Source organism: Cheilinus undulatus, linkage group 21 (genome assembly GCF_018320785.1).
Source record: "Cheilinus undulatus linkage group 21, ASM1832078v1, whole genome shotgun sequence".
In the NCBI taxonomy this organism is placed as follows: Eukaryota; Metazoa; Chordata; class Actinopteri; order Labriformes; family Labridae; genus Cheilinus; species Cheilinus undulatus.
The window spans coordinates 38,258,752-38,275,318 of NC_054885.1; the positions used below are offsets into that span (position 1 = coordinate 38,258,752).

The following is a 16,567-nucleotide window of genomic DNA, read 5'->3' on the forward strand; positions in this document are numbered from 1 at the left end:
TCTGTGCTGTTTAATATCATTTTTGTAACTGTTGTATCCTGCCAAGGTACTTTAAATGTTGGTTGTTAACTCTTTTCCAGTGCATCATATGGAGCATTTAAACTTGACTGTATGTAGTCCTTTTAAAAATACACGAGTGGGTTAAAGTGATATGATTTATTATTGGATCATAATTATCTTGTTGCTAAAAACTGCAGTTTGAGATATCTAAGTTGTGTTTATCTGAGAACTGAATAGAAAGTGTGTACTTAAACATTAAAATTAAAATCAAAAGGTAGTCTTAATATATTTCCCTTTGGTTTGCACCTTATTTCCTCTACTTTTCTTCTTCAGATCAAAAGTTCCAAGTCTCAAATTGAATCATAGGTTGAATTAAAGATCTATGAATCACTTCCTTGAATGTTTGATACTAACCTTGTTTGACAGTCTCTCTCTTAATAAAGACTACCCTATATTATCTCTTCTGGGTTCGTTTTATCTTGGTAATGTATGTGAAGTAGCTGTAGTGATAACCAGTGTTAGCTCCTATAGCTGCAGGGGTCTGCATGTCCCTAAGCAGATCCCCATACAACTTAAAACGTACTACAGCCTCTTCCCTAATGCTAAGCCATTTCATAGAAAAACAGAATTAATACAATTTTCCCAGCCTGTGTCTGTGAATGGGGTGATGGGCCCATTGGTCTCCACTGTGTGCATACAACACTCCAGAAAGAGAAGTACATAGATCATTTTTCACTTCATTTCATAACATTTAAGTGTATAGATAATCAATGTAAATCTTCCCAGAACGTGCTTCACAGGAATTTTAATTTTATCGTTATTGTTTGATGTAGATGCAGGTTAAAATCTTATGGATAGTAATTTGAAACACACACACACATATATGTATATATTAAAAATCAGAATATAGACGTATATAAATATGCATAGACGTGAATGTAAACACAGCCTTTAGCCAATTAGCAATAAAGTCACGTACAACACCGCTTCTTAAAATGATTTCTGTAACCGCGGTATGTAATTTGCAGTGTGTTTTTTGTGATTTTTTTTAGTTACTGTAACCTCCTGTGTAGTTAAATGTAGTCAAATAAATGGATTTACACATCTATCTACATCAAATTGATCGATAATTAGTCCATTCATTCGTCCGAAAGCTACAACAGATCTTTGAGCTCGGGACAGTTTTCCAACCACAGGATGAGAAGCCCGATTATGTCATGCATATCGGACCCCAAACGTAGCTGTCTGCGCTATTTGCCAGTTAAAATAACTTTTAAAACTGACCGATTACAAAAATATGTGCAAGAAGTGAGAGTGACAACAATTTTATTTTTACTTGTAATGGAATGAAGATTCAGCAGTCAAAAGATTAGGTACTCCCTCGCCAGGGATCGTTTAAATACACGATATCTCCCATTGGCCCACCGCCTAAGAGGGACATACTTCGATTTAATTTTTTTTTGATTAATCTCCCAGCCCTTGTGCTCATTATGATTTACTTCCATGGATAAAGAAGATCAGATGGTTTTAAATGGTTAAGATTTTACTGAATAAACAGTAGTTCTAAGTATTGACCAAAAATGACCAAAAACAATATAAAAAACAGAAATATTTGCTGTATTTATCTTAGTAAAGCTGTTTCTATAGATGATGGTATGTGTGTTTTATATTCATTATTCTATCAACACTTTTGTCTCTTCCATGTCTGTTTATCAGGAAAAGAAAACACTAACATTTATTAAAATCTACAGTTAAAAATGTGAATTTATTCTTTACTTAAAATGACATCAACATTCAGAAAGGAGATGAAATAATGCTTCAATATTTGAGTAATATTCATTATCTTTAAAGTTTGTTATTGAAAATTAAAGTGTTTCAAGTGTTTCTGCTCATGGTAACAAAAGTAGGAAGTAGTTTTTGTACGGCTGTCCTGTTCTCGTCTCTCACTGTGACTCTCTGGCACAGAAATACACAGCAGAGTCTTCAGCCTTCAGACTGTTCATCTGCAGATACAGCTGCTCTCTGCTGTTGTCTCTGGAGATGGTGAACCGGCCTCTGACTGAAGTAGAGTAGTATTTGCTACTGCCACCACGATGAATCCAAGCGACCCACTCCAGTCCTTTTCCAGGAGCCTGTCTAATCCAAGCCATCCAGTAGCTACTGAATGAGATCCCAGAGGCTGTACAGGACAGTCTGTGGGATTGTCCAGGACTTTTAACCACTGGTCCAGATTGTGTCAGAGTCTGAGCATCAAACCTGCTAACACAGAAGAGAAAAGCATGAGATAGAAGAGTGTGAGAAGACTTTGTTGAATAAAGATGAGTGAAGATCTCCACCTGCCCAGCAGACAGTTAAAAGCAGCAGTCCTGTCCTATAGTCCATCATGTTCAACTGTGTGTCCACTGTTCTCTGTCATCCTCTCTGCAGTCACAGAAGTAGAGGAGGAACACAGCTCACTTTGCATTCACTCCTCCTTAAGAGAAGAACATTTGATGTTTTTGAATGTGGGTATACCATTATAATCTATGCTCATTTTTAAGTAAACATTACTCTTGACTAAGCATTTCTTGGGTACATCAAAACATGCTGTCAAACATGTTCCTCTCTATAATCAGGTGAAAAACAGAATTGACACCTAAATACTTAGTAGTAGATGTCATAGTAGTAGTGTGAGGAATCTTCCATATCAAAGTAAACTTTGTTGTCTTCCTTTTCCATCCCTGAATATGTGATTTGTCCTGAAAATGATCTGCTGTTCTAAAAGACTTAAAATGACTCCATTTATACTCAAAATGAAATACTTCAACACTCCGATCAGTAATGGAAAACAAGATCCTCATTCTGTGTCAGTGCTCAGAATCTCTTTACTGTTTATCACACTCTGTGTCAAGTGTTCCCAGTGATGGTGGTAAAAGAGGAAGTAGTTTTTGTACGGCTCTCCTGTTCTTCTCTCTCACTGTGTCTCCGGCATAGTAATACACAGCAGAGTCTGCAGGCTGCATGTTCTGTCCTGTGAGAGTCACTGTTCCAGCAGAAGTGTCTCTGCTGACACTGAACTTGTTCCTCAGAGCATTATTTGTTTCAGTGCTACCACCACTCCACATGATAGAGATCCACTCCAGTCCTTTCCCTGCAGGCTGTCTGATCCAGGCTGTAGGATGGCTGGTGATAGAATAAGAGGGCTGACAGGTGATGGTCAGACTCTGACCTGGCTGCACAGTCTCAGAGGCTGGCTGTGTCAGAGTTTGACTCTTCACACCTGTGGATGAAAACATGTAGAATATTGAATGAGTGTGTTAGGAGTCATTGTGCTGTGATCATACTGTCAGTGTGTGAGCCTCAGTGAGACTCACAGGATCCAGCAGCCAGCAGCAGCAGAGCTCCAGAGAACATGGTTGGTGTTGAAGGTGACATGATGGAGCTTCTCTGACTCTCTGACTCTCAGCCTGATGTGGAGTCTTTATATCAGACATGGAGGAAGATCACTTTGCATACAGGACAACACTGACAGGGTATACAGTATAAGATGAACTGTACAAACATAATAAATAATTATCATCGTCTTACATAAAGAAAACAAATTAAATATACAAAAAATACTACCCCCTCCTTCCCTCCCATCCCTCACACTCGCCCTCATCCTTCATATTCACAATCATACCCATTCAACCACACACACATACACACACACACACACATGCTGCGGGCTTGATTCATTTCTGACTTCTCAGAGAAGCCCAGTGAGCCGGCTCAAATTTGGCTGAATTCAGTTTGAAATTCCTCATTCCTGTTCAAAACGGTAAAACGTGGAGAGCTTTCTGAAAATGAAAGAGTTCACATTAATGCACTTCATGATGCTGGATGGTCTCTGAGACAAATATGACAGGTGGTCTAATAAATTTGTTAAGCACTGTATGAACTTGCAAAGACATGATGCAACATGTGTTGCTTGGCTGTTTAATATTCTTTCTGGGGGCCCAAATTCCCTAGCTACGCCCCTGGGACCCAAATATTATTATTAAACAAATGAAGGTGTTGCACTTCAGAAATTGGATGGAACAGAATTTATGACAGGAACAAGAAACAGGACAACACCCACATGTTTACAGCCCCCTTTCCCCGTGATAACGTGTACATTTTAGTCAGTTTTCCAGAGACCTTGAGAAATCACTTCATTAACATGATTACAGCTGCTCTTTTGTAGCAAGAAAAGGGAAAATACGCTGAAATATCGATCAAATATATAGATTTACCCATTATCACAATAAAACAGAGTAAAATAAATAGTATTTTTGCATGTTCTTCTTAGACTTTTGCCACCGTTTTTTTTCCAGACACATATTCATGACCCACTGAAAACCACTTCTGGGTCCCGACCCCCCAGTTGAGAACCACTGGCATAGAGGACAACAGGGTATAAGAGGATAACGTGTTGTATCAACAGCAGAAAGCTTGGAAATGTGCTTTTAGTCATTTAAGGAAAATAGTTCTTTAGTTGTAACTTTAAGGAAAGATATACACAGCAGTCTGCAGGCTGCATGTTCTGTCCTGTGAGAGTCACTGTTCCAGCAGAAGTGTCTCTGCTGAGACTGAACTTGTTCCTCAGAGCATTATTGTCAGCAGTGCTACCATCTCTCCACATGGCCTGTCCTTTCCCTGCAGGCTGTCTGATCCAGCCTGTACCATAGCTGCTATCAGTGATAGAGTAACCAGAGAGCTGACAGGTGATGGTCAGAGTCTGTCCAGGCTGCACAACCATTGATCCTGGCTGGATGAGATCAATCCTGTTGACACCTGTGGAAACACAGATCATCATTATCTCCATCATTCATCTGATTCTTCTTTGATTCTGATGTTTCATAGTCAGAAATGTCCTCACAGGATGCAGCTGTCAGCAGCAGTATCAGAGCTGCAGGCCAACAGAGGAGTCTCTAGCTGTGATTCCTGTATATTGATCATGAAGAGTATAAAGTTCTTGCCTGTGTTTCAGTAATAATAGAGGCTTTAGAGACTTCTATCTTATGTTCATAAATCACTTACAAGGTCTTCAGAAATGACCCCCAAAAATGTGCATGGTTTCACAACAAGAATTCAACGATTTCAATCAGCAACAAGAAATAGAATCTGTTAATTTTCTACATTCATCAGTGCAAAGTTTCAGAAAAATGTTATTTCTCTTTTGTGTAGGTCCAACAGAACTGCAGTAAACACTCTTATCAACTCTAAATGTTCATCCTTTACACCAAATATCTGTCAGTGTCATTTCATAGCAAAATGACTTTTTTAAGTGTTGGCAAAAAGAAGAAGTAGTCTGAGTTTAACTCTGTTCTTCTCTCTCACTGTCTCTGGCACAGTAATACACTGCTGTGTCCTCAGTCTGCAGACTGTTCATCTGTAGGTAGAGTTTACTGCTGGAGTCATCTCTGGAGATGGTGAATCTGCCCCGGACTGATGAGGAGTAATAGATAGGAGAACTAGCTGTACTTATAAAAGCAATCCACTCCAATCCTTTACCAGGAGCCTGTCTGATCCAGACCATAGCATGGCTGCTAAATATGAATCAGACCTTCAGGCTCTGAGGTGTTTTTGTTCAGCTCTACTGATGGTTGTGTTACTATGTGTCTCTGGCACAGTAATACAGAGCAGAGTCTTCAGCCTTCAGACTGTTCATCTGCAGATACAGCTGCTGTCTGCTGTCGTCTCTGGAGATGGTGAACCGGCCTCTGACTGAAGTAGAGTAGTATGTGTAGCTGCCACCACCATCGCTGAAACATGCAATCCACTCCAGTCCTCCTCCAGGAGCCTGTCAGCAGCCAGTAGTCGCTCATTGTAAACCCAGAGGCATAACAGGTCAGTCTGTGAGATTTTCCAGGACTTTTAACCACTGGTCAAGATTGTGTCAGAGTCTGAGCATCATTTAAAATCACTGTGTTTCTGGAGGAGTCTAAATCAATACTGAACTTGTTCCTCAGTGAATCTTTGTAGTGAGTGCCTCCAGTGAATCTGCATCCAATCCACTCCAGTCCTTTCCCTGCAGGCTGTCTGATCCAGGATGTGTAGTAGTCGCTAACAGAATAAGAGACCTGAGAGGTGATGGTCAGACTCTGACCTGGCTGCACAGTCACAGAGGCTGGCTGTGTCAGAGTTTCAGCCTTCACACCTGTTAAAGAGAACATGTTTAGTCAGAGATGATGAAGTTCAAGTAGAGGAGAAGAAGTGTTGACTCTGACAGATGCAGAGAGACTCACATCCAGCTGCCAGCAGCAGCAGCAGAGCTCCAGAAAACATGCTTGATGTTGAAAGTGAGGTGCTGTGAACTCCACTGACAGCCTGATGGAGAGTTTTTATAGCTGAGGAACAAGGAAGAAATAGTTTCAGTTAAACTTCTAATTTGAAAACTGTCAGTGAGTGCTTAACAAAATGAATGTTTAAAGTCCTGGCAGGAGAAACAGTTTTTGTTAGACTCTCCCTTTGTTTTCTCTCACTGTGACTGTCTGGCACAGTAATACACAGCAGAGTCTTCAGCCTTCAGACTGTTCATCTGCAGATACAGCTGCTCTCTGCTGTTGTCTCGGGAGATGGTGAACCGGCCTCTGACTGAATCAGAGAAGTGTTTGGTGCTACTATCATGATATATCATAGTGATACACTCCAGTCGTTCTTCAGGAGCCTGTCTGACCCAGTACATATGGTAGTCTCTGAATGTGAACCCAGAGGCCGTACAGGTCAGTCTGTGGGATTGTCCAGGACTTTTAACCACTGGTTCAGACTCTGTCAGAGTCTGAGCATCAACACCTGCCAACACAGAAGAGAAAAGCATGAGATAGAAGAGTGTGAGAAGACTTTGTTGAATAAAGATGAGTGAAGATCTCCACCTGCCCAGCAGACAGTTAAAAGCAGCAGTCCTGTCCTATAGTCCATCATGTTCAACTGTGTGTCCACTGTTCTCTGTCATCCTCTCTGCAGTCACAGAAGTAGAGGAGGAACACAGCTCACTTTGCATTCACTCCTCCTCAGAGAGAAAATCAGTGAATGATTTGGATAGTAGATGTTTTTATTCCTTCATCAAAGATCCTCTAATAGTCCTGGACTGTCTTCAATCACAGGTCTTTCCTTTTTGTTTTTACACTTGTGACCTGCCACATGTCCTGCTAACTCTTCCACTGACAGGCTGCCTGTTCTTCATCCTATAAAGGTGTCATTACAGAAACTTTTAGGAAGAGACAGGTTTCTGTGATTTACAGCACACTTTAAGAGCAACAGCAGTCTCCCTTAGCAACTACATCAACATGGAACAGAGACCGTCCTCACTCATCCACTGACTGATTAAAGTTTGGCTAAGAACATCTTGTACATGAAAATATCCAAATAATCCACTAGCAAACGTAGACTTTATCTATCAGACTGATTTAACTCCCATGCATGGTTGTAGGATGAGCATCCACCTTCTTTCTTAGTTCTCTGTGTGACTTCAAACTAGTGGGGACATTTCTACAGATTATGTGGAAAAATCTTCCAGTTAGAACGTTTTGGGGGCAAAAATCTGAGCTTAAAAATGAGTTAAAGGAAAAACATTTGGAGCCATGATACAAGCTGAATTTTACATCATTTGTTGTCTGAGGGCTCCTCCTCTGGTGGCTTCAAGTACAAAGTGTTCACATGGGAAACTGTTTTTTATTATTAACCCTCGGTGCTCTGATACGGTTCAAGTTGAGGGATTTGTTGATCAGATGTCATATTTTGTTGTAAAATGTTCAAAATGAAATAAAGTTTACTGAGCAGATAAAGGTTTAGGATTTGTCATAGTAAAACTGTACGTGTACATAATGGTGTTTGTATTTTATATTTATTTATTCAATCCTAATTTCATAATATGACTGTGTCACCCATGTCTGTTTATCAGGACGGGAGGAAAAATTCCAATTATTGAGAAAATCTATGCAGTAAAAACAGGTTGATTCGTAACTTTGATACTCAGATAATTAAGGTACAAATATACTTTAATAATTAAATCATATAAAGATTTCATCAGTGACTGTTAGTGAGGTTAATATTGCAAACAGAAGAGTTTACAGTGTTCCCAGTGATAATGGTGAAAAGAGGAAGTAGTTTTTGTACGACTCTCCTGTTCTTCTCTCTCACTGTGTCTCTCCTGGCACAGAAATACACAGCAGAGTCTTCAGGCTGCATGTTCTGCCCATTTAGAGTCACTGTGTTTCTGGAAGAGTCTTCATCAATGCTGAACTTGTTCCTCAGTGAATCTTTGTAGTATGTGGCGGACCCAGATCTCATCCCGATCCACTCCAGTCCTTTCCCTGCAGGCTGTCTGATCCAGGCTGTGTAGTAGCTGCTGGGAGTATAAGAGACCTGACAGGTGATGGTCAGACTCTGACCTGGCTGCACAGTCACAGAGGCTGGCTGTGTCAGAGTTTCAGCCTTCACACCTGTTAAAGAGAACATGTTTAGTCAGAGATGATGAAGTTCAAGTAGAGGAGAAGAAGTGTTGACTCTGACAGATGCAGAGAGACTCACATCCAGCTGCCAGCAGCAGCAGCAGAGCTCCAGAAAACATGCTTGATGTTGAAAGTGAGGTGCTGTGAACTCCACTGACAGCCTGATGGAGAGTTTTTATAGCTGAGGAACAAGGAAGCTCTCTGAGTTTGCATACAATCAGACATAGGAAGCATCAGTGATGGTCTGCCTGGAGACAACAGGAGAGTCTTTGTTTTGAAGGCATATCCATTTCTCGCTTATATGAAAATAATAGTTGCACTTATATTGTTATGCACTTTAAAATGGCATTCAAACACATTTGTGGCTTCTAATTTTATTGTTTATTGTAGATTTGATCACCTATAATCTATATTGTTTATCACCTCCCTTTCATAGGGAAACTTAGATGTTAGATGCAGTTAGATGTGTAACAGAAATGAGGTTTATGTTGATTACCCAAGCAGGTCCTTTCATAGTTTCCCCCGACTGATAACAGAAAAAAATATCTATTTTGTCACCAAATCTTAATACTGAGGAATATATAGTCTGTTGTATTTGTGGAGGTCTAAGAGAAACACGTCAAAATCCACTAAAACTTAAACCAACAGTCTGAATTTTCATCATTTACACTGACAGTCACATCAGTGTCTTAAAAGAAATAAATGTTGTGAGTTCTGTCAAATAGAAGTCATTTTAGTGTGACTCTCCTCGTCTCTCACTGTCTCTGGCACAGTAATACACTGCTGTGTCCTCAGTCTGCAGACTGTTCATCTGTAGGTAGAGTTTACTGCTGGAGTCATCTCTGGAGATGGTGAATCTGCCCCGGACTGATGAGGAGTAATAGATAGGAGAACTAGATGTGCCTATATAAGCAATCCACTCCAGTCCTTTACCAGGAGCCTGTCTGATCCAGACCATAGCATGGCTGCTAAATATGAATCAGGTCCTGAAACTCTGAGGGGTTTTTGTTCAGCTCTGCTGATGGACTGTGTCACTGTGTCTCTGGCACAGTAATACACAGCAGAGTCTTCATCCTTCAGACTGTTCAACTGCAGATACAGCTGCTGTCTGCTGTCGTCTCTGGAGATGGTGAACCGGCCTCTGACTGAAGTAGAGTAGTATTTGTAGCTGCCACCACCATCGCTGAAAGATGCAATCCACTCCAGTCCTCCTCCAGGAGCCTGTCAGCAGCCAGTAGTCGCTCATTGTAAACAGAGGCATAACAGGTCAGTCTGTGAGATTGTCCAGGACTTTTAACCACTGGTCAAGATTGTGTCAGAGTCTGAGCATCATTTAAAATCACTGTGTTTCTGGAGGAGTCTAAATCAATACTGAACTTGTTCCTCGGTGAATCTTTGTAGTGAGTGCCTCCAGTGAATCTGCATCCAATCCACTCCAGTCCTTTCCCTGCAGGCTGTCTGATCCAGGATGTGTAGTAGTCGCTAACAGAATAAGAGACCTGAGAGGTGATGGTCAGACTCTGACCTGGCTGCACAGTCTCAGAGGCTGGCTGTGTCAGAGTTACACTCTTCACACCTGTGGATGAAAACATGTAGAATATTGAATGAGTGTGTTAGGAGTCATTGTGCTGTGATCATACTGTCAGTGTGTGAGCCTCAGTGAGACTCACAGGATCCAGCAGCCAGCAGCAGCAGAGCTCCAGAGAACATGGTTGGTGTTGAAGGTGACATGATGGAGCTTCTCTGACTCTCTGACTCTCAGCCTGATGTGGAGTCTTTATATCAGACATGGAGGAAGATCACTTTGCATACAGGAGGACTTGGCTTGACTCCTAGTGAGCAAGTCCAGTTTTCATCATGATTTTCTTGCTATTACTTGTGATTTTTGTGGAAGTCCACTTTGCACAGAGACAACACTGACACATATAGTGAAGAATGAGCTGCTTCCTGTGGACAAATAGATAGAAACAGAGTGATGATGTTATTACAGCCATGACAGATATTTGCATTCACAGTGTCTGGCTGTTGTGGATGAAAACTCTAAAACCTCTTCACCCAGTTTAGTCAATCAAGGGTACTAACATTTTAGCCTCAACTTTTGATCAAACATGTGTTCTCTTAAAATGAACTGAAGCCAAATTAAGAAATGTATTTAACTGCAAACCGACTGACCCACAACATTAGGAACATAATCATCAATATGCATGCTGTTAAATAGCAACACACTGACACAAGACACCAGAATCATATTAACAATCACTGAGACTGATTTTAAACCACACTAACATGAACACATTTTCATAGAATTGTAACAAAATAATCATGTATTTATGGAATAACTTTAACTTTGTGTCCCTTTGAAACTCTGAAAGTTGTGATCAAATCCTCCTGTGCACCTACAGAACTATCCTGTAATGTATGAGTTATGTGTATTATAACATCCCATCATTATGTGGCACTGGTTATTTTGCATTTTTTGTCTAGATAAAAAAGAGATTTTGTCAGTGTATTTCAAGAAGATACCCAAAGAAACAGATCTACAGATAAAAATATTTGATTTTATCACTAAGGGAAGTTTATTCTGATATCATGAAGCGCAAACTTTTTCATGTTTTGGCCGTTGAGGTTTTTGTACAGCGTTACTTCCTCTTGTGTCACTGTGGGACTCTCTGGCACAGTAATACACAGCAGAGTCTTCAGCCTTCAGACTGTTCATCTGCAGATACACCTGGTCTCTGCTGTTGTCTCTGGAGATGGTGAACCGACCTCTGACTGAGTTAGAGTAGTGGATATAGCTACTACTACTGCTGATCCAAGCGATCCACTCCAGTCCTTGTCCAGGAGCCTGTCTGATCCAAGCACTATGAATATCACCACCAAACCCTGAATATGTGCAGGTCAGTGTGTGGGATTCTCCGGGCCTTTTAACCGCTGCTCCAGACTCAGTCAGAGTTTGACCCTCAGTACCTGCAGACATTTAAACACATCATTAATCACAGAAATGAACCAACTAGTTAACTAGAAAGCAGAGTTCTTACCTGCACAGATAAAGGAGAGGAAGAGAAAAAGCAGTAAATAATGAGGTTTGGTCATTGTGAAGCCTTTAGTCTCTGTCCAGTCTACAGTGTCTGTGTCAGTGTTTCTCTGTCCCTCACTCTGAAACACATATGTAGTCATGGAGACAGCAGAGATTTGCATTGACTCCTCCTACTCACAGAAAAGATCATCAAATCTCTGATGAATGATTTAGATCAGTGTTTCCCAGTCTTTTTCCTGGTGACGCTTTTCTGAGCACAAAACCTGCACCAGGTTATAAAAATTAATATTGAAATCATACTAACTTCTTACACCTGTATTTTATATTACATTCTCTGATCCAAGCACTGATAGCAAACGTCAAAAAGACGCATCATTTCTTGTTCATTGGATTTTGTTTTGGAAATAAAAACAAGAATATTAGCAATTTTTTCATTATTTCTTATTCAATTATCAATCAAATATTAAATAATGGAATGATACATGGATTATGATGGATCAAATAAATTCAAAATAAAAAATATTTAACTAAACAAGAAAAAATTTCCTTTGTCATTCCCTCTGCTGTTGGATGGGGAAACAAATATTTAGCAGTTTAGTTGGAGACATTTGTTTTTTTTTTTTTTTTTTTAGAGTGAAGATGACAGAAAAAAATATGTGTGAAATTAACAACTCAGATAGCATACTTCTATGAAAAAGCCTCTTGCTTGTCATATTTAAATTTCAGAGCTCTACTGATTTAAAATGTCTACCCAGAAAGGAGATCTTTAATGACCTGATGATGAGCAGTCATGGTAGTCATAGTGGTGTAACTGTTCAGATTCATTCCATCTATAGTCTGTTTTTGTTTTTTTTCTCCTTGTATCAGTGTTTTAATGATTTGTGGTCTTAGAGCGTCCCCTCTGGTGGCCTCATGTTTGGTCTTCAAACTCTGAGGGGTTTTTGTTCAGCTTTGCTGATGGTTGTGTTACTGTGGGAGTTTCTCTGGCACAGTAATACACCCCAGCATCTGCAGGCTGCATGTTCTGTCTTGTGAGAGTCACTGCTCCAGCAGAAGTGTCTCTGCTGACACTGAACTTGTTCCTCAGAGCATTATTTACAGCAGTGTTACCATCAGTCCACATGATAGAGACCCACTCCAGTCCTTTCCCTGCAGGCTGTCTGATCCAGGCTGTATGATAGCCAGTGAGAGAGTATGAGACCTGACAGGTGATGGTCAGACTCTGACCTGGCTGCACAGTCTCAGAGGCTGGCTGTGTCAGAGTTACACTCTTCACACCTGTGGATGAAAACATGTAGAATATTGAATGAGTGTGTTAGGAGTCATTGTGCTGTGATCATACTGTCAGTGTGTGAGCCTCAGTGAGACTCACAGGATCCAGCAGCCAGCAGCAGCAGAGCTCCAGAGAACATGGTTGGTGTTGAAGGTGACATGATGGAGCTTCTCTGACTCTCTGACTCTCAGCCTGATGTGGAGTCTTTATATCAGACATGGAGGAAGATCACTTTGCATACAGGACAACACTGACAGGGTATATAACGTCCTATATCTTCTGTAAAAACAGTTCTGAATCATGTTTCAGTCTTTTCTTTAAGTCATCAAGGAAACACATTTCTTCAATAAGGGTGTTTTTTCCATATTTTCAGATTTTCATTTTTACTGTCCTCTAACTTCCAACATAAATCAGTCATGGGAGTCAGACATATTTTCTTTTACAATTACACAACTATTAGTTTATTTAGTGTAATGAGTTCACTGCACAAAGACCAACTAGAAAGGATGTCTTCATTTATAAATTCAAAATACTTTGCAACAAAAGTCATATCACACATCCTAGCATGGCCATGACAGAGTTCTGTGTAGTGTTCTTGTCTTTTTAACCCTTTAGTGCAGTTTCTACAGAGCTGAGTAATAATGTGACTATGTTTTGACTAGTGGAGGTCTTTGCTTTTCTACTAAACCACTGATGTCTTTGAAAATAAACCAGTTTTCCATTTTTCTGGTCATTACTGTCTGATCTCAGTTTTCAGAGATGTGTTGAAACGTCTCAGTGATCATCCCTGAGTTCCTGATGCTGTTAATAAAGAGTAGAGCTCCCTCTACAGGTTCAAAGGGAAACTGTCACAGACAGGTTTCCATCAGTCCAGTGTTTCTGCAGCAGCAGAGCTAAATCTAAGAGACCTGGAGGTTCATATCTGAACCAAAATGTTCTTTTGCTAAATCAACACTGAATCAAGAATCAAGAATAAAGAACAGAGAAACTGACTTTTGTGAGTAACAGGAAAAAACATTTGAGTACCGTCATGATGATTATCAAATCATCAAATTATAATCGCAGCCATTTTGGGTTCCCACATTTCTATGTTGATAGTTTCTGTATTTAAAGTTAAATCTCTGATATGATCAATCAGATGATATTTTGTCTCCTAACAGTTTTACTGCTGTTTTAATGATCTGTGGTCTTAGAGCGCCTCCTCTGGGGGCTTCATGTTCAGGTGTTCAGACTCTGAGGGATTTTAAGTTCATCTCTGCTGATGGTTGTGTTACTGTGTGTATCTAACACAGTAATACACAGCTGTGTCTGCAGGCTGCATGTTCTGTCCTGTGAGAGTCACTGTCCCAGCAGAAGTGTCTCTGCTGTAGCTGAACTTGTTCTTCAGAACATTATTTTCCACTAGTCCACTAGTACTCCACTGATGAGAGATCCAGTCCATGGGTTTTCCTTCACGCTGTCTGATCCAGCCTGTAGCATAGCTGTTATCAGTGATAGAGTAACCAGAGAGCTGACAGGTGATGGTCAGAGTCTGTCCAGGCTGCACAACCATTGATCCTGGCTGGATGAGATCAATACTGTTGACACCTGTGGAAACACAGATCATCATTATCTCCATCATTCATCTGATTCTTCTTTGATTCTGATGTTTCATAGTCAGAAATGTCCTCACAGGATGCAGCTGTCAGCAGCAGTATCAGAGCTGCAGAGAACATGGCTGATGATGAAGATGACCTGATAGGAGCTCTTCTTCTCCATCATGAGGGACATTTATAGTCCCAGCAGAATGGGAGGGGGGTGTGCATACATTTGTGAATTTGCATGTGTGAAAGAGTTTTAATGTAGGTGTGATTATGATGAACATGTTGGACATAAATGAGGTGCTTCAGATCTCAGAAGAGAGGAAGAGGTCAAAGCAGACTGACTCCAGCTGTTCAGTTTTTAATCGAGGGTTTGTTTCATCAGTTGGGTTTCCTTTCAGCAGTTTTTATGCCCCTCAAAGTCGGCATGTTAATTTAAAGGAAAATCCATCTTTTTGTAGTTGAAACACATTCAACAAATAAATCACATCTCTCAGTTAAAACTCTTCAATCAGAGCTCAGGACTGGGACTCTTCTAAGAGCACATCAGACCAGAAAAAGTTGTTCAAACCTCCATTTTCACAGATGAAATCCTCCTGAAAGCCTCAAACCCACATCAGTGTACAGGGAGGAAATAGTCATTTTTTACATGTTTATCTCCTGAATTTCAGAGAATTAGTTCAAAGTTTGGGATAAATGTCTCTTACTCTTCAGTGGGTTAAAAATGAGACCTCAGAGAAACTGGACTCTGACTGCTGTCTGGTGTCTCTGTTGTGGGAATGACATTACTTTTTTTAGTGTCAACTTTTGACTAAATGTTGATGACAAATAGGAATAAAGTTTGCTTGGAGATAATGGATTCATGGAGTGTCAGTTTATTTCATAGAGGGACACAATTTCAACAAAATCTGAGTGTTAAATGGGTAAATTCAATTCAGTTCAACTTTATACAGCACATTTCATAAAAATGTAGACTCAATGTGGTTGACACAAGATAAAAACAAACAGTAAAAGCAATAAAAACTAAAGTGAACTTTAAAGTGACTGATGGGTGACAATGTTCTCAGGGTCTGATTAAAATCTACTTAATTTTTATTCTGTTCTTTTACAGGATTTATAAATACAGTTAGACTGAGTGCTGTAGGTTTTTGTACAGCTGTTGAACCAGCTTCAGTCACTGTGTCTCTCTGGCACAGTAATACACAGCAGAGTCTTCAGCCTTCAGACTGTTCATCTGCAGATACAGCTGCTGTCTGCTGTTGTCTCTGGAGGCTGTGAACCGACCTCTGACTGAGTTAGAGTAGTATTTGTTGTCATTATCATTCTCGACCCAGGCAATCCACTCCAGTCCTTGTCCAGGAGCCTGTCTGATCCATGCCATATGGATGCTGCTAAATGTGAACCCAGAGGCTGTACAGGTCAGTCTGTGGGATTGTCCAGGACTTTGAACCACTGGTTCAGACTCTGTCAGAGTCTGAGCATCAACACCTGCCAACACAGAAGAGAAAAGCATGAGATAGAAGAGTGTGAGAAGACTTTGTTGAATAAAGATGAGTGAAGATCTCCACCTGCCCAGCAGACAGTTAAAAGCAGCAGTCCTGTCCTATAGTCCATCATGTTCAACTGTGTGTCCACTGTTCTCTGTCATCCTCTCTGCAGTCACAGAAGTAGAGGAGGAACACAGCTCACTTTGCATTCACTCCTCCTCAGAACATGGCCATTTGACTTCTGTCTACAGGCCCTGTTGTTTCTCTGGGACCCTCATTTTTTACTAATCTTCCTACACATCAGACTAGTGTTTAATGATAAATGTTTAAGGCAATAAAAATAAACCATAACTTGGCACCACACCTTGATAAGTAAAAGCTAAATAAATGTATCATGGTGGTTCAAGAGAAAGGACAGCTGATGTTTTTGACTTTGTCCTTGTACCTTTAAAATGTGTTCATTGAGCCTCAGTGGACATTCACGTGAAGTTTGTAGAATGTACTTTAGATCATTCTTGAGCTATGATGTTATCAAGAGATCAACCTGAAGAGTGATGACCTTGACCTCCTAATGTGATCAGTGCATGCTTGAGACAGAGTGTAACTTTGTGCAACATTTAAAGCAGATTTCTCTCAGTGTCCTTAACACATCACTTACCACTATATCACTGTTAGACTGAGTCATGACCACTGAAGCTTCAACAGATGTCATGGAGCCAAATGTTGCTAACTATCCA

General features: G+C 40.4%; 7 gene segments (V, D, J or C); all 7 read right to left on the reverse strand.

The window, feature by feature from the left end:
• Window positions 1–4,305: 4,305 nt before the first annotated feature.
• LOC121503962 lies at window positions 4,306–6,350 on the reverse strand. The segment is given in 5 exon segments: window positions 4,306–4,394; window positions 4,630–4,794; window positions 5,341–5,394; window positions 5,918–6,160; window positions 6,249–6,350. Coding segments are annotated over 5 exon segments (591 nt in total).
• Window positions 6,351–6,481: 131 nt separating this feature from the next.
• LOC121529343 lies at window positions 6,482–7,004 on the reverse strand. The segment is given in 2 exon segments: window positions 6,482–6,795; window positions 6,876–7,004. Coding segments are annotated over 2 exon segments (363 nt in total).
• Window positions 7,005–8,028: 1,024 nt separating this feature from the next.
• LOC121503963 lies at window positions 8,029–10,209 on the reverse strand. The segment is given in 2 exon segments: window positions 8,029–8,444; window positions 10,124–10,209. Coding segments are annotated over 2 exon segments (477 nt in total).
• Window positions 10,210–11,040: 831 nt separating this feature from the next.
• LOC121503964 lies at window positions 11,041–11,580 on the reverse strand. The segment is given in 2 exon segments: window positions 11,041–11,420; window positions 11,492–11,580. Coding segments are annotated over 2 exon segments (435 nt in total).
• Window positions 11,581–12,400: 820 nt separating this feature from the next.
• Window positions 12,401–12,972, reverse strand: LOC121503966. The segment is given in 2 exon segments: window positions 12,401–12,768; window positions 12,863–12,972. Coding segments are annotated over 2 exon segments (429 nt in total).
• Window positions 12,973–14,018: 1,046 nt separating this feature from the next.
• LOC121529345 lies at window positions 14,019–14,512 on the reverse strand. The segment is given in 2 exon segments: window positions 14,019–14,350; window positions 14,436–14,512. Coding segments are annotated over 2 exon segments (360 nt in total).
• Window positions 14,513–15,517: 1,005 nt separating this feature from the next.
• LOC121529340 lies at window positions 15,518–16,040 on the reverse strand. The segment is given in 2 exon segments: window positions 15,518–15,831; window positions 15,912–16,040. Coding segments are annotated over 2 exon segments (363 nt in total).
• Between the last annotated feature and the right edge of the window lie 527 nt (window positions 16,041–16,567).